At 42.7% G+C, this 23,809-nt stretch overlaps 1 protein-coding gene and 1 pseudogene across 1 annotated transcript; both read right to left on the bottom strand.

Moving 5' to 3' along the window:
• Positions 1 to 3,210: 3,210 nt before the first annotated feature.
• LOC128312944 (T-cell surface glycoprotein CD1a-like) lies at positions 3,211 to 6,816 on the bottom strand. Its single transcript, XM_053208839.1, has 6 exons — positions 6,487 to 6,816; positions 5,674 to 5,940; positions 4,708 to 4,986; positions 4,229 to 4,507; positions 3,804 to 3,894; positions 3,211 to 3,659 (listed from the first exon to the last, which is right to left on the bottom strand). The coding sequence occupies exons 1-6, from the start codon at positions 6,545 to 6,547 to the stop codon at positions 3,563 to 3,565; spliced, it is 1,074 nt and encodes a 357-aa protein (XP_053064814.1). The 5' UTR covers positions 6,548 to 6,816; the 3' UTR covers positions 3,211 to 3,562.
• An 11,900-nt stretch (positions 6,817 to 18,716) lies between these two features.
• LOC128312943 (T-cell surface glycoprotein CD1a-like) lies at positions 18,717 to 21,030 on the bottom strand (annotated as a pseudogene).
• Between the last annotated feature and the right edge of the window lie 2,779 nt (positions 21,031 to 23,809).

The following is a 23,809-nucleotide window of genomic DNA, read 5'->3' as shown; positions in this document are numbered from 1 at the left end:
GCATGGAACAAGAAAAGACCCCTAATAGCCAAAGCAATCTTGTAAAAGAAAACCAAAGCAGGAGGCATCACAATCCCAGACTTCAGGCTGTATTATAAAGCTGTAATATCAAGACAGTATGGTACTGGCACAAGAACAGACACTCAGATCAATGGCACAGAACCCAGTACCCAGAAATGGACCCACAAACGTATGGCCAATTAATCTTTGACAAAGCAGGAAGGAATATGCAATGGAATAAAGACAGTCTCTTCAGCAAGAGGCTGAAGTGCTGGGAAGACTGTATAGTGACATGCAGAAAAATGAACCTGAACCACTTTCTTACTCCACACAAAAAAATAAACTCAAGATGGATGAAACACCTAAATGTAAAATAGGAAGCCATCAAAATACTAGAGAAGAAAGCAGGAAAAACCTCTCTGACCTCGGCTGCAGCAACTTCTTACTCAACACGTCTCTGGAGGCAAGGGAAACAAAAGCAAAAATGAACTTTTGGGAGCTCATCAAAATAAAAAGCTTCTGCACAGCAAAGGAAACAATCAGCAAAACTAAAAGGCAACCGATGAAATGGGAGAAGATATTTGCAAATGACATATCAGATAAAGGGTTAGGATCCAAAATCAAAGAACTTATCAAACTCAACACCCAAAACCAAATAATCCATTGAAGAAATGGGCAATAGACATGAATAGACACTTCTCCAAAGAAGACATCCAGATGGCCAACCGACACATGAAAATATGCTCGATATCACTCATCATCAGGGAAATACAAATCAAAACCACAGTGAGTTACCACCTCACACCAGTCAGAATGGCTAACATTAACAACTCAGGCAACAACAGATGTTGGCAAGGATGCAGAGAAAGAGGATCTCTTTTGCATTGTTGGTGGGAATGCAAGCTGGTGCAGCCACTCTGGAAAACAGTATGGAGGTTCTGCAAAAAATTAAAAATCAACTGCCCTACAACCCAGCAATTACACTAGTAGGCATTTATCCAAGGGATACAGATGGGCTGTTTCGAAGGGGTACATGCACCACAATGTTTACAGGAGTGCTATCAACAACAGCCAAAGTATGGAAAGAGGCCAAATGTTCATTGATGAATGAATGAGTAAAGAAGATGTGGTGTATATATACAATGGAGTATTACTCAGCAATCAAAAAGAATGAAATCTTGCCATTCACAACTACGTGGATGGAACTAGGGGATATTATGCTAAGTGAAATTAGTCAGAGAAAGACAAATACCATATGACTTCACTCATATGAGGACTTTAAGAGACAAAACAGATGAACTGAAGGGAAGGGAAACAAAAATAATATAAAAACAGGGAAGGGGACAAAACATAAGAGACTCTTAAATACAGAGAATAAAAAGAGTGTTGATGGGGGGGTTGTGGATGGGGGGATGGGCAAAATGGACAAGGAACATTAAGGAATTTACTCCTGAAATCATTATTGCACCATGTGCTAACTAACTTGGACGTAAATTAAAAAAATAAATCAAATAAAAAAAATTTTTTAATTAAAAAAAGTAAAATGTATTAAAATGAAAAATTAAAAAAAAAACTAGAGTAACTGAAATCTAACCATGGACATCTCCACTAGCACTGCCATTGAAATAATCAATTATCCACAGAGGCTGTCTGTGCTAATGGACCCACCTAGTGACATTGATTTGTAACCCCCAGACCCACCAGCTCACTGCTGTTCATGATGGCAGGGAGAGTGCTCTGACATGTGTCACCCATCGCATGTGTCCTGTGAGGCTGAACAAGTTGCTGCTCTGCATTTCCATGGTAAGTCCCACACTGTAAACACGTGTCCTTTTCAGTGTCTATTTGGTGCCACATTTTCTGCATTTACATGCACTTTCCTGGTGATTTCATGTTTCAAAAGGCCCTGAAGCCCAGAGCTGCAGGGCTGACTGGTGTTCCTAAGCACAAGAAGGTGAGATGAGCCTCACTGACAAAACTCCTGTGCAGGTAGGCCTGCTCAGGCTCGCGATGCAGAGTCCTGTGACTTTGAGTTCAGTGGTGATGAATCAACAATGCGGTAAATCCAGGAAAAGGAAATTCTTGATGTCTATGTGGAGCCACCTAAGAAAATGTTAAAGGAACATCTAGGATGTTATGATGATGCCACGGAAAAGAGGGGGAAAGAGCTCAATATGAGGATTCATGAGATGATGATGATGATTTCTAGCTGTTTCTAAAGGCATCATGGGTAGCACAGTTGTGAAGCTGGAAGCCAAAGACACTGGGGATCAAAGTAACCGGGCCTGGAAATGTCACAGTTCTGAGCTGGTATTTCAGGATAGGGAAATGCAACATACAATAAATTATTTGGATGTGTGTGTGTGTGTGTGTGTGTGTGTGTGTGTGTAAAATAAGGTGTCTTTAATCAAAAACACACAGGAAACAAGGCTGTGTATTCATCAGTGGGCAAGTGTTGCAGGCAGAAGCTCCCATGATCCCAACCCCCTATTAATTCCAGGAGCAACGGCTCACTGTGGCTGACTCCGTGTCCTCAGGGACTGGGACACAGCCGCCACGAATGTGAGGATGCCCTGTATGCCCTCTCCCTGCTGGACCCCCATTCATTCCTGAGCACAACACTCTTCCTGGCTTTTCTGGACCCACTCATTTCCCTCCAGGGAGGCACTCGAACTGCTACCTCTCAGGCACCACATTTATGCACCTGTGAATCCCTGCTGGTTTTGCTAAAATGCACATTGTGATTCAGTGAACCTCAGCTGAGGCCAAGACCCTATATTGCCAACAAGCCCCAAGGTGATGTCTCTGCTGCTGTCCTGAGGGCCTCAAACAGCCAGGACCTGCATCTGCCCTCTTCCTTTTATCCACAACAGGTCCACTCCAATAGGTGTCTGTGTTTAAATAATAGAAATATCCACAGACAAAACTGTATTCTCCTCAGAGGCTCAGAGATGTTACCAAGGAACCATAACAGTATCAAGTCTCCAGGCAAAGTGAAAAGACTTTTGACAAGAAGAACATCAAATGTCTCAACTGCAAACACGTAGTCGTACTACGTCGTGCGTTTGTCGTACTACAAACACGACAGGAGGTTAAAGAAGAAAAAACTATGAAATTGGCATCAATTCAACACAGACTTTTATTGAGGACATATTCCATGCAGGTGAGACTCCTTGTCAAGGATGCAAATATTAAAAAGACACGGGCTTTGCACTCAAGAGACCTAGGAATTGGAAGGGAAAAAGGATGTAAATGTGGGGCAAAAAGGATGGGAAGTGAGGCGCAGATTATCCACAGTGCAGGTTAAAGTGGCGGAAATTCACACCAGGCAGAGACCGCTTCCTCTTGTGGATCAGGGAAGGCTCCCTGGAGGAAGTGACACAGATGCCTATGACCCATGGAGGTACTCGGACTTCATTTTACTCTGAGATAAATTACAGATTTAAGCCCCAGCATCACATCAGAACAAGAAATCTTGCTAAATTACACTTAACTCATCTTGACAACCCATCATCGAGCAGAGAGAAAAGACAAAAGTTGCGCACAGAGACTTGCAAATCCATCACCACTGAGCTGGGTTTAAGTATGTCCTGACTCCTGGGCTGCCGGGATCTTGCTCTAAAGGGAGGCCGGTGAACCGATGTCTCCAGTGTGTTTTCCTGGGAAGATCAAATTGGAAATTGCTCTGCAGCAGGTGTAGGTGAGGACAGCAGGGAGAGGGGCACGGGGAGGTGGAGGGCTGAGGACACAGCGGAAGGTAAGGAGACACATGGGAAAGAGCAGGACGGTGGTTCCAGACTTACCGACGCTTCCAGAGCCAGAACACAAGACCTGCCAGAAGCACCAGGGGCACGACCACCGCCAGGAAGACCAAGCCCACGGGGCGGGGCTGCTCTGTGGGTTCGGTGCACAGAGGGTGTCAATTCCCATCCATCTTGGGTTCAACTGCACCTTCCTGGTCCTTTTTGCTCCTGTCACCCTCTGCCTCACCAACCACCCTTCCTCCTTCTCGTTTCCCATCCCTGCTCAGAGATGGACACTTCACCAAACACTCTGCTTCCTCCCACATCTGTAGGACCCTCACCTTCAGCTCTCCATTTCTTGTGTTATTAATTTTATGTGCTTTATGATCTGCAGTCCCTAGAATCCCAAATGTTTCATCTCACTCTCCTGCTCTGCTTCAGGACCACTCACCCCCTTTCCCAGCTGGACCCCTACCCTTTCTCACCCCAGTAGAGGACCATGTCCAGGCCTCCTAGACTGCTGTGTCTCACTCGGCAAGACAGGCCAGCTGCCTCCCTGGCTTCCACGTCCAAGGACATCTGAAGAAACCATGTCCCATCAGCAGGGGGCAAGACGTCGCCTCGTCGGGTTCCCTGGTGCTCCTTCTCACCCCGCATCCACGTCACCCACACTGGCTTTGGGTAGAAGCCAGAGACGTGGCACACGAGGAGCAGACGGCCAGGCCCCGGACTGGGGCCAGTGGACAGCCAGGCCCCTGGCCTCACTGCAGAGGCAGGACAGGCATTCTCAGACTGAGAGGGTAGGTCTTCACATCACATTAGAAATACACATCTTTCCACCTCTAGGAACCTGTCACCATCATCCCCTAACTCTCTTGGCCCCTACTCCACCAAATTTGAGAATATGGTGCAAATTTATGAGTGCACGGAGAGATAATGCTTGGAGAGAGGGAGCAGGACTGACCTTGTCGCTGAAGGTCTGCCTTCCCTGCCTCAAGAAGACCCAAGAGGAAACGGGGGCAGATGTCACTAATATTTGCTTGTATTCGTAAGTTGACCACGTGGTACTGATTGAATAGTTTGGAGACCTCCTGAGCCCTCCTTCCTCCCTTTGGAGATGGCCACCATGACGTGTTCTGGAAGCTCACGAGATCAGATCCTTGATACGCAATCTGCATGAAGCCTGCTGATGCCTCTCCAAAGTGAGAATCGCAGCCTCCTGCCAGCTGTACCTGAAAGGGATCTGGGAAGAGAGAATGTGAGTTACAGGAAAGGGAGAGGGAAAGAGATGAAAGGAGATGAGTGGAAGCAAAGGACAGAGGAAGCAGAGGAGAAGTTGAGGGCATTGGACAGAATGGAACAAATTTGGTTTGAGTGGAGACTCAGACAGAGGGGAAGTGGTGGTCGCTGGAGGCAGAAGAAAGGTAAATTACTGAGAAAGGAACACATGCTGGAGGAGAAACAGGAAGGATGTGGGCAGAGAACAAGGAAGGGCTCCACAGGGGAGCTGTGATAAAATCATCAAGGGTGAGGGGAAGGCAGTGGGCAGAGGGAACACATAGACAGACAAATGTCTGTGATGGGACTGAATGGGGAGAAAAGCACATTTCAAGGATCAGTCACAAAGTGAGGAAGAGGCGAGTCTCTGGCTGGAGGCCAGGGAATGGGGTGGTCATGGGAGACTCTGGTGAGAGACAGGAGAACACAGCCTGATGTCAAGGAGAGGAGGGGAAATAGCAGAAGGCGTGAAGCTTTTCAAGTTCGGGGTCTGGCTTCTGCCTCCTGAACACAGGGGTGTGATTCTGTTTTATGATGGGGAGTCGAGAGGTTCAGCAACCAGGGGAGGCTTTTTCCTGGAGGAAGAAGGAATTCATGGCAACACACACAGCGGCCACCTCCATTCCACCTGTCCTGAGGGACCCAAGCTCACATTCAAGCTGCCATTGACTGGCATGGTCCTGAAATACCAGAGGAAATCTCGTGAAGAATGTGTGAAATGACTTTTCTTGTTCCATTAGCTCCTCATTGCTGAAGTTTCCCCTGGACCATGGCCACAGAAAAATGAAAGCGCCCGTCTTGCTGTCCCAGCCACGAGTCTGCAGTTCATCCAGCCAAGCTGAGCCCTGATTCTGTGTCCACGAAGGGTTGCAAAAGGATGTTGTCAGGATGGTTCGAAAAGAGATTGGCTCTTGGAAGTCTGTGCCAGAAGAACAGATAGACATTGGGAAGGAGAGAGAATGCCAAAGAAAGTTGCCAGGGAGGGGCCCAAAAATCTAGAGGGCAGGGAGCCGTACTTCTCTCAGGAGACATGTGCTGCCCCGGAGCCCCAGGTTTCGTACCCAATTGTTCAGAAAAGTAGAGGGTCTTGGGGTCGGGGTGCTCAGGAAGGAGCCAGGCCGATACCACTCACTCCCCAGATGCTAGGAACCCACACCCTGTGTGCCCACATGCACAGACACAAATGCACATATGTACACACACACAGAGTCGCATATGTATGCACAAACATACACACATATGCAAAAAGATGTACAGACACATGCAGACACACCGAGACACAAACAGGCACCTATATGCACATACTCCTACGTACTTACACACCCATGCAGACACACAAGCACATGTACACGTGCAGACACACATGTGCACCCACAAAAACACACAGGACACATACGAACACACACAGGTATGCGTATGTGCGCATGCACACTTTACACCCACTGAGCAGGACCACCGTCCTCACCGTCGTCACTGTCACCACCTGGGACAAGAACTGTGAGCAACGCCATTTGCAGAAACAACATCTTATTTGCAGATGTGCTTTCTTTCTCTCGGAAAGTGGGTCTTTGGCGTCTGTTCTCACAAACCTCCCCACACGCAGCCCCTCTCTTCTGACTTCCTTCTCAACACACACGCCTGCCCTGAGTCTCCACCCTCAACCCTGGACACCTACTCAGACTCTCACTTCCCCTCCGGGTCTGACCCTCCTCTTGGCTTCCAGCCTCCATCCTGCTCCCTGAGGCCCTGATTCAGGCCCTGTTCAGGCTGGGGAACAAGTCTCGTGTGGCATGGAAAAGGGACCCTACCTCTCGTGCCTTTTCTCCTCATCCAGACAGTAACCCATGAAGACACACGACTCCCCAGCACCCAACCCTGGACCCTGCTGTCACCCTGTCCCTCGTGCCCTTGGGTCACTCCCCATGGACTTCCTTGCCTGTCTTACCCCTTCTGCAACCCATTCACATCTCTGACTTCTCACTGTCTGTGTTCAAATACAAAATGAAGCAGCTTGATTTGAAGGTCACCTTCCCTTAACTGGGGGGACAGGTGTCTAATCATGCAAATAATCTCGCCTTCTTGCGGGATAGAGAGGGTCCATGTGAGAGAGGACCTCACTTGTGATGAACAGAGAACTCCTCACTGACGGGGGAAGACTTACATTTCTGGGGGAGGTTGGAACTGCAGTTAGGTTAAGTTAAACAAGGTTTGGGAAATTGGTCTGACCCAAGGCACCATTTTGAGTCCATGGGTTTCTCTTAATACTTGTTCTATTTGCTTTTCCAGATGTCCCTTGATTGCCTGTGTAACAGTATCAACAACCACCAATTCACCAATGTTTTTAGGGGAGAATCATTTGCCATCAGTGAGACCACAGGACACTGAAACATCTATGAATACTGGTGTGAGGTGACATCTCATTGTGGTTTTGATTTGCATTTCCCTGGTGATCAGTGATGTTGAGCATATTTTCAAATGTCTGTTGGCCATCTGGATTCCTTCTTCAGAGAAACTTCTATTTATGTCTTCTGATTATTTGTCCTTTTGCTGTTGAGTTGTACAAGTTCATGATATATTTTGGATACTAATCCTTTATCAAACATGTTATTTGTTAATACCTTCTCCCATTCCATAGGCTGCCTTTTAGTTTTGTTTATTGTTTCCTTTGCTGTGCAGAAGCTTTTTATCTTGATGTAGTTTCCATAGCTTATTTTTCTTTTGGTTTCCCCTGCTTCCAGAGACATAATAAGTTAGAAATAAGTTTCTGTGTATAATGTCAGAGACATTACTGCCTGGATTTTCCTAGGATGTGTATGATTTCAAGTCTTACAGTATGGTATAAGAAAGTGGTCTAGTTTCTATCTTTTACATGTGGCTGTCCCATTTTCCCAACACCATTTGTTAAAGAGACTTTCTTTTTCCCACTGCATATTCTTGTCTCCTTTGTCAAAGACTAATTGACCACAAGATCGTCAGTTTATTTCTGGGCTCTCTAGTCTCTTCCATTGGTCTCTGTGTCTACTTTTGTGCCAATACCATACTGTTTTGATTACAGCTTTGTAGGATAACTTGAAATGTGGAATCGTGATTCCCCCAGCTTTGTTTTTTTCCCCCAAGATTGCTTTGGCCATTCAGAATCTTTGGTGCTTGCATACAAATTTAGGATTGCTTGTTTCAGTTTTGTGAAAAATGCTGTTGGTATTTTGAGAAGCATTGCATTAAATCTGTAGGTTGCTTTGCATAGTATAGCCATGTTCCCAATATTTGTTTTTCCATTCCATGAACCTGGAATATCTTTCCCTTTCTTTGTGTTACCTTCAATTGTTTCATCAATGTGTTATAGTTTTCAGAGTACAGGTCTTTCACCTCTTTGGCTAAGTGTATTTCTAGGTATGTTATTATTTTTGGTGCAACTGTAAATGGGATGGTTTGCTTAATTTCTCTTTCTGCTGCTTCATTATCTTTGTATAGAAATGCAAGGGACTTCCCCATACTGATTTTGTATCCCATGACCTTACTGAATTCATGTATTGGTTCTGGTTGTTTTGGGGAAGAGTCTTTAGGGTTTCTATATATATAGTATTGTGTCATCTGCAAATCGTGAATATTTTTCTTCTTCTTGGCCAATTTGGATGCCTTTTAGTCTTTTTCTTGTATGACTGCTGTGGCTGACACTTCCACTATTATGTTGAATAAAAGTGGTGACAGTGGAGAGTGGACATCCTTATCTTCTTCCTGACTTTAGGGGAAATGCTCTCAATTTTTCACCATTAAGTATGATGTTAGCTGTGGGTTTGTTATACATGATATTTATTATGTTGAGTTATGTTACATCTACATCTATTTTGTTGAAGGATTTTATCATCAATAGATGTTGTACTGCGTCAGATGCTTTTTCTGCATTTATTGAAATGATCATACAGTTTTTAATCCTTTCTCATGATGTCATATATCGTGTTGATTCATTAGTGAATACTGAATGACACTTGTACAGCAAGAATAAATTTCACGTGATCATGAGGAATGAATTTTTAATATATTGTTGGATTTGGTTTGCTAATATTTTGTGATGGATTTTGGATCTTTGTTCATCAGAAGTGTTGGCCTGTAGTTCTCTCTTTTTGTGGTGTCTTTATCTGCTTTTGGTATCAGGGTAATGCTGGCCTCATGGAATGAATTTGGAAGCTTTCCTTCCTCTCCTATTTTGTGGAATAGTTGAGAAGAATAGATATTATTTCTTTAAATATTTGGTAGAATTTTCTTGTGAAGCTGTTAGTCCTGGACTTTTGTTTGTTCAGAATTTTCTCCCTGCTGATTCAATTTCATTGCTGGTAATTGGTCTGCTCAAATTCTTTATTTATTCCCACTTCATTTTGACAATTATATGTTTCTGGGAATCTATCCATTACTTATAGGTTGTCCAGTTGGAGGCCTATAATTTTTCATAACATTCTCTTAAAATCCCCTGTATTTCAGTGGTGTCAGTTATTGTTTCCCCTCTTCATTTCTGATTTTGTTTATTTGAGTTTGTTCTATTGCTTGCTCTTTTTTTAATGAATCTGGCTACATTTTTATCAATTTTTGATCTTTTAAAGGACCACCTCCTGGTTTCATTGAACTGTTCTTCTGTGTTTTTTCTTCTATATCTTTATTTCTGTTCTAATCTTTATCTTTTTCCTTTCTTCCACTGCTTTTTGTTTTTATTTGTCCTTTTCCTAGCTCCTTTAGTTGTATGGTTAGGTTGTTTGTTTAATAACTATCTTGCTTCTGGGGTGCCTGAGGCTCAGTCGGTTGAGCTTCCAACTTCAGCTCAGGTCATGATCTCGTGATCTGTGAGTTCAAGCCCTGTGTCCAGCTCTGTGCTAACAACTCGGAGCCTGGAGCCTGCTTTGGATTCTGTGTCTCCCTCTCTCTCTGCCCCTCCCCGCTCATGCTCTGTCTCTTTCTGTCAAAAATAAATAAAACATTTAAAAAAATTTTTTAAATAATTATCTTGCTTCTTTAGAGAGCCATGTATTGCTATAAACGTCCCTCTTAGAACTGCCTTTGCTGCATTTCAAACTTTTGGGCCATTGTGTTTTCATTTTCCTTTGTCTCCATGTATTTTCTTTATTTCCTCTTTGATTTCCTGTTTGACCCATTCATTCTTTAGTAGCATGTTATTTAACCTCCATGTATTTTATGTTTTTTCCAGATTTTTTTCTTGAGTTTCATGTGTAGTTTCATATTGCTTATGTCAGAAAAAGATGCTTGGTATGATTTTGATCTTTTTTAAATTATTGAGACTTGTTTTGTTGCCTAATATATATTCTGGATAATCTTCCAGGTGCACTTAAAGAGTTGTGTATTCTGCTGTTTTAGGATGGAATGTTCTGAATGCATCATTTAGATCTATCAGATCCAAGGTGTCATTCGAAGCCATTGCTTCTTTGTTGAATTTCTGCTTGGATGGTCTGTCCATCAATGTCATTGGGGTATTAAAGTCTCCTACTATTATTGTATTACTATGGATTACTTCCTTTATTTTTGTTACTAGCTGATTTATGTATTTGGGTGCCTCCATGTAGGGTGCAGAAATATTTACAATTGTTATATTTCTTGTTGGATTATTCCCTTTAGTGGTATATAGTGTCTCTCTTTGTCTCTTGGTACAGTTTTTATTTTAAAGACTATTCTGCGTGATACAAGTATTGCTAACCTGGCTTTCATTTCACATCCATTTGCTAGATAAATTCTTTTCCATGCCTTCACTTTGAATCTGCATGTGTCTTTAGGTCTGAAATGAGTCTCTTGTAGGCAACATAGAGACAGGACTTGTTTTTTTATCTATCTCATCACACTATGTCTTTGGATTAGGACGTTTAATCCACTTACATTCAATATATCTGCTGATTGGTATGTATTTACTGCCATTTTCTTTACTCCTTTTGTGGTTGTTTTGGTCTTTGTTTCTTTCTCCTCTTGCTCTTTTCCTCGTGATCAGTTGGGCTCTTTAATGATATGCTTGGATTATTTCCTCTTTATTTTTTGATAGCTATTCCTAATTTTTCATTTATAGTGTTCATTCAGTTTCTACATAATATCTTCTGTATATAGCAGTCAATGTGAACTTATTGGTCACTTCACTTTGAGCCCATTCTTTATTCCTCTCCCTCTCGCAGCCCCCCACTTTTTAGGTATGTGGTGTCATACTTTACGTCCTTTTATTTTGTAAATTCTGTGACTGATTTTTATGGATATCCTTATTTTTACTGCTTTTGTGCTTACTTCACTTTTGGTCTTTCCTCTCTACTCACGGTCCCTTTTAATATTTCTTGTACTGATGCTTTGTGGTCATTAATTCCTTTAACTTTTGTTTGTCTGGAAAAATCTTCATCTCTATTTGTATTCTGAATGATAGCCTTGGTGGGTAGAGTACTCTTGCTTGCAGCTCTCATTCCTTCAGCAGTTTGAATACATCATCACACTTCTTCTGGACTGCAAAGTTTCTGCTGAAAAATCAGCTGATAGCTTATGTGTTTCCGTTGTATCCAACTGTCTTCTTTTCTCTTGCTGGTTTTAAAATTCTCTTTTATCATGATGCTTTGTCATGTTCATTACTACGTGTCTTGATGTGGACCTCCTTGGGTTGATTTTGTGGAGGCTCTCTATGCCTTCTGTCTCCTGCATCAGATTTGGGAAGATTTATGCTATTATTTCTTCAAATGTCCTCCCCCTTTTCTTTCTCTTCTCCTTCTGTGATTTCGATAATTCCGATGTTACTATGCTTAATGGTATCTCTGAGTTCCATAAGTCTGTTTTCATTTTGTTTTTATTTTCTCTCTCCTGTTAAACTTGATTGCTTTTCATTACCCTGTCCTCCAGGTTGCTGATCCATTCCTCTGCTTCCTATAGTCTACCCTTCATTCCATGCGTGTATTTTTAATTTCATGTATTGTGCTCTCTTTCTCTGATTCTTTTTTATGTTTTCTCTCTCTTTGTTGAGGGTCTCATTGAGGTCCTCCTCTATTTTCTCAAGTCAAGAGAGTATCTTTCTGACAATTACTCTAGATTCTCTGTCAAGGAGGAGTTAAGACAACAGACTAATAGGGGAACCCTGAGCTTGCCTCATCCCTGAACACAGTTAGATGAATATCAAATCATCTGAATACCCAAGGAATTGATTTGAGAACGGAGAGAGCAACAATGCAGAAGTGGAGGTAGAAAAGTGACCACATCATAAAAGGTAAAAGCTGCAAAGAGTTGATTTGGGGGGCAAAACATCTGTGGGTGTTGCAAAGGGAGGGAGCCCTGATCATGGAGAGAGGAGAGAGCGGAGAGAGTGTGTGAGGGACAGAGAGAGAGAAAGTTGAAAGTCCCTGAAGGGGATTTCACAGTAAGAATCCTTCCCCAAAACCATTGACTGGGAAAAGAAGAGGGCTTGACCATCACGAGTTTTTATAAGAGCAGAGTGTAGAGTCTAAAGTTTTGAAGGCCCACACCATCTCCAGTGTCTTGCCTGGTGGGTTCCGTGGTGCTCCAGTGAGGAAGGAGGGTAGAGACCAGAAATGGTCAGCATAGTCTGAGTATGTCCTGGAGAGAAACAGCTCCCAAGCATTTGGGAGAAGTGGCACAGCCTTTCTGGGGACAGAAACCTGGTAGGCACCAATGTGCTGCCCTATTCACTGGCATAAGAACATAGACACCAGCGAAGGGTAGCAAACCTTAATGCCAGATTTTGGCTGAGTTTGATCATAAATTCTGAAATGCTACAGAGTCATGCAACCGATATCTGGGGCAAACTGTCAAACAGCAAAAGCACAACAGACTCCCCCACAAGATTAGCACAAGTCCACGCTAATCTCTAAACTTTGGAGTTTTGTAACCCAGCTGTGAGTCTTAGAGAAAACACAGGATGGGACACCTGGGTGGGTCAGTCGGCTAAGCATCTGAGTTTGGCTCAGGTCATGATCTCATGGTTCGTGTGTTCAAGCCTGGCATCAGACTCTCTGCTGTCAGCATGGTGCCTGCTACAGATCCTCTGTCCCCTTCTCTCTGTGACCCTCCTCTGCTCTCAATCTCTCTCTCTCTCTCTTATCAAAAAGAAACATTTATGAGGAGGAGGAGGAGGAAGAGGAGGAAGAGGAAGAAGAAGAAGAAGAAGGGCAGAGGAGGAGAAGAAGAAGAATTGTCCTGTGACAGACAGACAGCTCTGACACAGTCAGGGTGAAGGCAGGCATCTAGGAGAAGCCAGGGACATAAGAGTGGTGATTATTTACTCTTCTGTGAGGGCTTCCCAAAGAGTGGCAGGCACCAGGTTCTCACTCTGGGGATGAGAGTGGGGCGATGCCATTCACCCCCCTTCAGCACTGTTTAATCTCAGTAAGCAAAACAGTGCCACCCAGGGGAGGCTGGAGCCTCTGATACCAAGCCCCACCCTCCTTGACCCAGCAGATGCATTCTCCACTAGGACAAGTCCCCCTGAGAATCAACACAGATTGCCCCTTTCCCAGAAGACAAGCACAAATACCTCTCACATACCAAGTCTACTGATCATAGAGTGCTACAAAGCACTCTGTGAATCCAGCTTCACAGCTGGGTTTTTTTTTGTTTTTTTTTTACTTTTTTATTTTATTAATTTATTTTTCTCGTATTTTTTGATCAAACTTCTTTTAAAAAGAAGACCAAAACACACATAGAATATAGCTTCCCTTTTTAGTTTTATTAATTATCATCATTATTATTTGGATCTAGCTACTTTAGCAAGCAGACCAAAACACATATAGGATTTAGCTTCCTTTTATTTTTTTATTTTTTGAATTTTTCTTAATGTACTCATTACTCATAGGAACAGAAATAATATAGACTTCATTAACAAAAAAACAAAAAACAAAAAAGCAGTGACCCAGACTAAATGACAAGATGGAGTAATTCACCCCAAAAAGGAACAAGAAGAAGAAACAGCCAAGTATTAAATCAATACAGATACAAGTGAATTGTTGGAACCCGAATTTAAAACAATAATCATAAAAATTCTGTTTGGTCTTAAGGAAAGTATAGAAGACATCAGAGAGTCCCTTACTGTAGAGATAAAAGAACTAAAACCTTCTAGGAAGAAATTTAAAAATGCTATAACTGAGATGCAAAGCTAAGTGGATGCAATGACAATGAGGATAGATGATGCAGAGAAACAAATAAGCAAAATAGAAGATAAAATTATGGAAAATGATGAAACTGAAAGAAAGTGGGAAATAAAGGTATTGGATCATAAATGTATACTTAGAGATCTCAGGAACGTCTTAAAGCATAATAACATTCATATCATAGGAGTCCCAGAAGATGAGAAGAAAAATGAGCAGAAGGTTTATTTGAACAAAGTATAGCTGAAAACTTCCTTAATCTGGGAAAGGAAACAGACATCAAAATTCAAGAAGTGCAGAGAACTCCTATTAAATTCAACCAACCTGGCCATCACTAAGACATAGTCAGACTCACAGAAAACACAGACAAGGAAAGAATCCTGAAAGCAACAAGGGGGGAAAAATCCCTTAATCTATAAAGAAAACAGAGCAGGTTTGCAACAGCTCTGTACATAGTAATGCAGCAGGCCAGAAGGGAGTGGCAAGATAAATTCAATGTGCTAATTCAGACAAATGTGCAGCCAAGAATACTTTATCCAGCAAGGCTGTCATTCAGAATAGAAGGAGATATAAAGTGTCTCTAAGACAGACAAACAAAGACTCAAAGATTCATGGTCACTAAATCAGCCTTGCAAGAAATATTAAAGGGGACTCTTAGAGTGGGGGAAAGGACCAAGCAACAAAGACTAGAAAGGAACAGAGAATACCAGCAGAAACACCAATTTTACAGGCAACACAACGGCACCAAATTCATCTCTATCAATAATCATGTTGAATATAAAGAGAATAATGTTCCAATCAAAAGACATAGGTTATCAGAATGCTTAAAAACAAGACCCATTTATATGCTGCCTACAAGAGACTCATTTAATACCTAAAGACATCGGCAGATTGCAAGTGAGGGAACGGAAAATGATCTGTCATGCAAATGGATGTCAAAAGAAAGCCAGAGAAGCCATACTTATGCAAGACAAACTAGATTGTAAACCAAAGACTGGAACAAGAGATGAGGAAGTGCATTGTATCATATATAAGGGGGTCTATCCATCAAGAAGATCTAATTTAACTACTTATGCCCCACTGTGAGAGCACCCAAATATATAAAACAATTAATGACAAACGTAAAGAAACTCACTGATAATAATACCATAATAGTAGGAGATATTAACACTCCACTTACAACAATGGACAGATCATATCTAAGTAGAAAATCAACAAGGAAACAATGACTTTGAAAGACATGCTGGACCATAAGGACTTAACAGATAATTCAGAACATTCCATCCTACAACAGCAGAACACACATTCTTTTCAAGGGCAAAGAGTACATTCTCCAAAAGAGATCACATGCTGAGTCACAAATCAGCCTTCAACAGGTATAAAATATTGAAACCATAGCATGCATATTTTTAGATCCCAACACTATGACACTTGAAGTCAACCACGAGAAAAATTTTGTTAAGATCACAAATACATGGAGAATAAACAACATTCCACTAAATTTCCCAGGAAATTAAAGATGAAATAAGAAAAATACACGGGAGCAAATAAAAAAGAAAAGACGACAGTCCAAAACCTCAGGGATTCAGTAGTGGCAGTCCTAGAAGGTAGTATATTGCAATACAGGCTTATGTCAAAAGTAATAAAATACTCAAATACACAGCTCAATCTTACACCTAAAGGAGCTAGAAAAGGAATAGCAAATAAAGCTTAAAGCCAGCAGAAAGGGGGAAATAAAATATATTAGAGCAGAACCGAACAATATAGAAACAAAGAAAAACACGGGTAGAACAGATCAAAAAAACTATGAGCTGGCCCTATAAAGAATTAATAAAATTGATAAACTCTAGCCAAACTTAGCAAAAAGAAAATAGAAAGGACCCAAATATATAAAATCACGAATGCAAGAGGAGAGATCACAGCCAACATCACAGAAATACAAACAATTATGAGACTACTATGAAAAATGATATGCCAACAAGCTGGACAATCTGGAAGGAATGGAAAGTTCCTAGAAACAAAACAGGAAGAAATAGAAAATTTGAACAGACCCATATCCAACAACAAAAAAAATTGAACCACTAATAAAAAATCTTTCACCAGACCAAGGGACAGATCCAGATGGCTTCCCAGGGCATTTCTACCAGACAATTAAAGAGTTAATACCTATTACCACAAACTGTTCCAAAAATTAGAAATGGAAAGAAAACTTCCAAACTCATTCTAGCAAACCAGCATTACCTTGATTCCAAAATCACACAAAGACTCCACTGAAAAAAGAGAATTGTAGGTCAATATCCCTGATGAACATGGATTCAAAAATTCTCAACACGATAAGAGCACATCAAATACAATAACACATTAAAAGAATTATTAACCACAATCAAGTGGGATTTATTCCTGGGTTGCAAGGCTGGTTCAATATTCGCAAATCAATCAGTGTGATACAGCACCTTAATGGAAAAAAGGATAAGAACCATACGATCATCTCAATAGATGCAGAAAAAGCATCTGACAAAATACAACATCCATTCATGGTAACAACCTTCAAAACAGTAGTGATAGAGGGAACATACCACATATCATAAAGGCCACATATGAAAGACTCATAGCTCATATCATCCACAATGGGAAAAACTAAGAGCTTTTCCTCTACAGTCAGGTACAAGACAGGGATATCCATCCTCACCATTATTACTTAACCTACTAGTGGAAGTCTTGGCCTCAACAATCAGATAACACAAAGAAATAAATGGTATCCATATGGGCAAGGAAGAAGTCAAATATTCACCATTTGCAGACAACATGATACTCTATGTAGAAAACCGAAGACTCCACCAAAAGTTTGCTAGCACTGAATTCAGCAAAGTTGCAGGATATAAAGTCAATGTACAGAAACATGATGCATTTCTATACTCCAATAACAAAGCACAGAAATAGAAATCAAGGAATTGATCCCATTTACAATTGCACCAAGACCCATAAGATACCTAAGAATAAACCTAACAAAAGAGGTAAACAATCTGTTCTCTAAAAACAATAGAACACTTATAAAAGATATTGAACGGGGCACAAATAAACAGGAAAATATTTCATACCCATGCATTGGAATAACAAACACTTTTAAAATATCTATACCACCCAAAGCAATCTACATATTTCATGCAATCCTTATCAAAATACCACCAGCATTCTTGACAGAGCTAGAACAATCAATCTTAACATGTGTGTGGAACCATAAAAGACCCTGAATAGCCAAAATGCTTTTGAAAAAGAAAAGCAAACTGGAGGCATCATGACACTGAACTTCACACTATATTACAAAGCTATAGTCATCAACACAGGAAGCTACTGGCACGAAAACAGACACATACATGAATGGAACAGATTAGAAAACCCACAACTATACAGTCAACTAAAGGTCAACAGAGCAAGAAGGAATATCCAATGGAAAAAAGTCTCTTCAACAAACATTGTTGGGAAAACTGGACAGCAACATGCCGAACAATGATACTGAGCAACTTTCTTACACCATACATAAAAATAAATTCGAAATGGATGAAACACACAAATGTAGGACAGGAAACCATCAAATCCTAGAGGAGAACACAAGCAGCAACCTCCTCTTTGACATTGGTTATAGCAACTTCTTACTAGACAGGTTGCTGGAGGCAAGGGAAAGAAAAGCTAAAATAAATTATTGGGACTTCACCAAAATAAAAAGTTTCTGTACACTCAAGGAAACTATCAACTAAAACTGAGAGCAGCCTAAGGAATGGGAGAGGATATTTGCAAATGACATATCTGATAAAGGGTTAGTATCCAAAATCTATAAAGAATTTATCAAACTGAACACCCACGAAACAAATAATTCAGTTAAGAAATGGAAAGAAGGCATGAATAGTCATTTTTCCAAAGAAGACATCCAGATATCTGACAGATATATGAAAAGGTGCTCAAAGTCACTCATCATCAGGGAATACAAATCAAAATACCTCACAGCTATCAGAATGACTAAAATTAATAAAACACAGGAAACAACAGATGTTGGCAAGGATGCAGAGAAAGGGAAGCCCTCTGACACTGTTGATGGGAATGCAAACTGGCATAGTCACTATGGAAAACAGTGTGGAGGTTTCTCAAAAAGTTAACAATAGAACTACACCATGATCCAGCAATTGTACAACTACGTATTTGCCTAAAGGACACAAAAATACAGATTCAAAGGGGGTATTTATAGCATCATTATCAACAATAGCCAAATTATGGAAAGAGCCCAAAAATGATGAATGGATAAAGAAGATGTGGTGTGTGTGTGTGTGTGTGTGTGTGTGTGTGTGTGTGTGTGTGTGATGGAATATTACTCAGTAATCAAAAAAAAATGAAATCTTGCCATTGACAATGACATGGATGGAGCTACAGTGTATTATGCTAAGTGAATAAGTCAGTCATACAAAGACAGATACCATCTGATTTCACTTGTGGACAAAACAGACATACATATGGGAAGGAAGAAAAAAGAAAAAACAGGGAAACAAACCATAAGACACTCTTTACGAAAAAGAACAAACTGAGGATTGATGGAGGAAGATGGGTGGGAGATGGGCTAGATGGGTAATAGACATTGAATAGGGCATTTGTGATGAGCGCTGGTTGTTGTGTGTAAGCGATGAATCACTGAATTCTACACTGACTCACCAAGTGTGCTGTTGCTCCTGCTGACCCCTATCCATGTCACCCACAATGGCTTTGGGTAGAAGTTGGAGATGTGGCACACCAGAAGCAGATGGCCAGGACCAGGACTGTAGCTACTGGGCAGCCAGGCCTCTGGCCCCACTGGAGAGACAGGACAGGTGTTCGCAGACTGAGAGGGAAGATGTTCACATCAGTTAAGATACACATCTTTCCACCTCTTGAAACCTGGCACCATCATCTCTCCTTCTTGGCCTCTTCTCTTCTGAAGTTGAGAAAATGTTGCAAATTTATGAGCAGGGAGAGAAAATGCTAGGAGGGAGGGAGCAGGACCGACCTTGTTGCTGGAGATATGCCTTCTCTGTGTCAAGAAGACCCAAGAGGAGACAGGGGCAGATGTCATTGATGTGTGCTTGTATTCTTAAGTGTAGCACATGGAACTGATTGAATACTTTGCAGACCTCCTGAGCCCTCCTTCCTCCCTTTGGAGATGGCCACCATGACGTGTTCTGGAAGCTCATGAGATTTGATCCTTGAAACACAATCCACATGAAGCCTAGTGATGCTTCTCCAAAGTGCAACTCACAGCCTCCTGGCAGCTATACCTTAAGGGGATCTGGGGAAGAGAGGTTGTGAGTTACAGGAAAGAGGAGGGAAAGAGATGAAATGAGATGAGTGGAAGCCAAGGATGGCTGAAGCAGAGGGAGAAGTTGAGGGTATTGGACGGAATGGAGCCAAGTTTGGTTTGAATGGAGGATCATACAGAGGGGAAGAAGTCAATAATTCAGGAAGGAACAACTGTTGGAGGAGAGATAGGAGACGTATGGACAGAGAACAGGGAAGGGTTCCACAGGAGAGCTGGGATAAAACCACCCAAAGTTAAGGGAGGGCCGTGGGTACAGGGAACACATAGACAGAGGCCACTGAGGGGATTAAATGGGAAAAATGCAAATTTCAAGGATCAGTTACAGAGGGAAGGACTAGAAGGTATCTGAATGGAGGCCATGGAAAGGGATGGTTACAGGGGACACAAGTTGGAGACATGAGAGCACAGCCTAAGTTCAATGAAAGGAAGGGAAGTAGCAGAAAACATGAAGCTTTTCAAGATCAAGCTCTGGCTTCTGCTCCCTACCCAGGCTGGTGTGATTCTGGTTTATGATGGGGAGACATGAGAGTCAGAAGCCAGTGGAGGTTTTTTCCTGGAGGAAGAAGAAACTGAAGGAAACACACACATCTGCCACTTTCAACCACCTGCCCTGAGGGATCACAACACATATTCAAGCTGCCATTAACTGACACGGTCCTGAAATATCAGAGGAAATCTAATTTAGCATGTATGAAATTTCCTTTCATGTTCCATCGGCTTCTTGTTACTGAAGTTGCCATTGGACCAGGGCCGCAGGAAAATGACAGTGCCAGTCTTGCTGTCCCAGCCATGAGTCTGCAGCTCTTCCAGCCAAGCAGAGCCCAGAATTTTGTGTTCGGGAATGGTTAGAAAAGATGTTGTCAACATGGTTCAAAAAGAGATGGGCTCGTGGAAGCCTGTGCCAGAAGAGCAGATAGACCAAGAAAAGGAGGGCATTCGGAAGGAGAGAGAATGCAGAAGAAAGGTGCCGGGGAGGGGCACTGAAATCTGGAGGACAGGGAGCCATAGTTCCCTCTGGAGACATGTGCTGCCCCAGAGCCCCGAACTTGCCACCCATTATTCAAAAGACACAGGGCCCTGTGGTCAGGGATTCTCAGGAAGGAGGGAAGCTGACATCCCGCACTCCCCAGGTATGTGCTGGGGAACTGCACCACGAGTGTCCATACACACGGGCACAAGTGCACAAATGTGCACACACACTGAGAGTCACACACAAATGCATACACCTAGACATACATATAAACATGGAAATGCAGACTCACAGAGACGCACACACAGGCACCTACACACACATACTCATACATACTTACACACACATGCAGACACATCACACACACATAAACTCTCTGAGCAGGGCCACCGTCCTCACCATCATCACTGTCACCACCTGGGACAAGAATCTTAAGCAACACCAGTTGCAACAACAGCATCTTATGTGCAGATGTTCTTTCTTTCTCTCAGAAAGTGGGTCTTTGGCGTCTGTTCTCACAAACCTCCCCACACGCAGCCCCTCTCTTCTGACTTCCTTCTCAACACACACGCCTGCCCTGAGTCTCCGCGACAATGCAAATGGACTCCGCCCTCAACCCTGGACACCTACTCAGACTCTCACTTCCCCTCTGGGTCTGACCCTCCTCTCCGGCTTCCAGCCTCTCCCTGTCACCTGCCTCCGTCCTGCTCCCTGAGGCCCTAGTTCAGGTGCTGCAGAACAAGTCTTGTGTGGCATGGAAAAGGGACTCTACCTCTCGTGCCTTTTCTCCTCATCCAGACAGTAACCCATGAAGACACACAGTTCCCCAGCACCCAGCCCTGGAGTCTGCTGTCACCCTGTCCCTCGTGCCCTTGGAACGCCCCCATGGACTTCCTTCCCTGTCTCACCCCCGCCCCAGCCCATCCACATCTCTGACGTGTCACCGCTTGTGTTAAAAAACAAAACCAACCAGGTTAATGTGAAGATCGAATTGGTGGTATTGAGTGAGTCATTACTCAGGCAGCATCTCATCTGGAAGAAAGAGGGAAGCTCCCAGAGGTTGTACAAATGTTCTCTTATTAGCAAAAGAAGAGAGAGCAATGGCTGAGGGAATGTCGCCGTCCCTTAATTGTGAAGATGAACTATACTTTTTGGTGTGCTGACTTTTAACGTGCAGACTCTAGACTAAAACAAATCTGCTGGAAACAATATTTACTCAAGTGGTGACCCTTGCTGGTGTTTGCCCTCTCACAATCTGCACTCAGTGTTTCTACCCGGATCTCAACATCCAACGGGGCCTGGCAAGTGGTAGGTGCCCAACGATTATCTCTGAATGATTGAATAATTCACTTCAGGCATCAAATCACTCTTAAGATTATGGACTTCTTCGACATAAAGATCTGTGAAGAATCAAAAAGTAGTGGCTGTGATCTGACCTGATGAAATGAGAACCTTGCACATTTTCTTTTGGATGCAAGCATATGCTAATAACCATGAAGTTCACACAGAGGGTCGTACGGCAAATCTATAATAAGAAATCATGGGAATTTATAGTATGCGGAGTTCATAGAGTGTTCTGGAATCATGTATCCAGATTTCCTTCCTAATGTTCCTGCTAGAATGTTCCATGCTTGTCTTATCATGAGTTGGCCGTGCTGGACACGCTGACCTTCTACCTCCTTGGTGTTCTTAAGTGTTTCAAGGCTCTTAAGTATTTGTTTGTGCTTTATATCTTCCAGATAATGTGTTTGGGCTATTGGTCTTGTTATTTTTTGGTTGACCGGTAAGCAGAAATAACCTCAGGCTAATGAGAGACAGATAATATTGTTCGGAATGTTCAGATTGGAATACAGAAAGAAGAGCTCACTCCCACACTTAAGATTTTGAAAGGCTGGATAATCAAAATGGCTTCTCCTGAGTCCATCAGAGCAGAAGGATCAGAACAACTTGTTAACGTAAATACCAGAGAAATACAGACTCATCAAAAAAATAGGGCATGCAAACCCTTGCTTACCTGGGACAGAAGCCAGAAGGAATAATTCAGCTACAATTGCTAACAATTGACTGAAAGCAAGCAGAGTCCTGGGAGGTCCTGAGAGCCACAGACTCAGGAAATTCACTATACCTCCAGGATTTTGCCCACCAACCTCCCAGGGGTTCCAGATGGAATGGAGACCAGGATACGGACCAGAGAGCTGCTTTCTGGTGGTACAAGCCTGAGGTCTGACAGCAGCTCCCTCCTGAAAAAGGCTGGAAGGCTACTATTCCCCACACAGAAAGGAGCCTTCACTGGGTGTGGGAAGGGCAGGGAGCCCCACTACCTCAGGGCACAGTGAGCCACTCTGCAGCTGGGGGAGGGGCAGTGGGGGAAGGGACAGGAACACACCTTGTCCCAGACTAAGAGGCTCCATCTGCTGAGGCAAAGGGGGAACTCTCGGAAGGCCCAGTCCCCAAACTGAAACACAAAGCACCTGGCTGAGGATGGGACTGGACCAGAGCAGAGGTAGCGTCCCCCTCGCTGTCCCAAGCAGACTGGCCAGCAGGGAACCAAGGGCAGCTCCTGCTGGTGGGGAGACAAGACGATGAAGATACATGTCCTTGAGCCACATCCTATTTGAAAAAGAAAATCTCAGACCCAAAAGAATGTCATAAACCGAGTTCCCACCCTGGGACTTCATACCCAATTGAACCAATTTCACAACCCCAGAAATGTAGTCTTACCCAGGCAGGCAGGAAAGTTTTCTTTCCATAGAGCAATGGGTCTGTCTCCTGGGTCCTCTCCAGCCCCCGATGATAAGACACGCACATTGTTCTTCCCCCAAGAAAGCAGGTCTGACTCCCGGAAGGCTTGTCATTTGCTACTAATTCCCTGGCCCCACCCTCCCTGTATAAAAACCTTCATTTGTACAACCTCTCTGAGTGTCCACCTCTGTGCCAGATGGGGTGATGTGCGATTCATGGAACATTTAATAAAGCAATTACTGGTCAAATTTATAAGGTGAAATTTTCTTATTTTAACAGTTCTGAAGTTTGCCTCTGGATAATTAAATATAGACATCAAAAAATAAATAAGCTAAAAGCTTGGAGGACAATACTATTTTATACCTTAAATATCTGGGCACAAGCTGCTTCTCATATGTTTTGAAACCAGTCTCAGAGAATATGTTTACCATACAAATGGGAAAAGCCAAGGAAGGAAGGAAGGAAGGAAGGAAGGAAGGAAGGAAGGAAGGAAGGAAGAAACAGAGGGAGGGAGGAAGGCAAGGAGGGAGGGAGGGATGAAGGAAGAGAGGGAGGGAGGGAGGGAGGGAGGAAGGAAGGAAGGAAGGAAGGAAGGAAGGAAGGGAGGGAGGAACAGAGG

Source organism: Acinonyx jubatus, chromosome E4 (genome assembly GCF_027475565.1).
Source record: "Acinonyx jubatus isolate Ajub_Pintada_27869175 chromosome E4, VMU_Ajub_asm_v1.0, whole genome shotgun sequence".
Lineage (NCBI taxonomy): Eukaryota > Metazoa > Chordata > Mammalia > Carnivora > Felidae > Acinonyx > Acinonyx jubatus.
The sequence above is the reverse complement of the archived record's forward strand: the minus strand, read 5'-3'. Positions and strand labels throughout refer to the sequence as shown.

Coding starts and splice junctions, on each gene's coding strand:
- LOC128312944 (XM_053208839.1), bottom strand. CDS start 6,547: ATGTTGTTTCTGCAAATGGCGTTGCTCACAGTTCTTGTCCCAGGTGGT. Junction 5,941..6,486: donor AGGTGGTGACAGTGACGACG/GTGAGGACGGTG, acceptor CTTCTGGCACAG/ACTTCCAAGAGCCAATCTCT. Junction 3,660..3,803: donor TTCTGGCTCTGGAAGCGTCG/GTAAGTCTGGAA, acceptor TGATCTTCCCAG/GAAAACACACTGGAGACATC.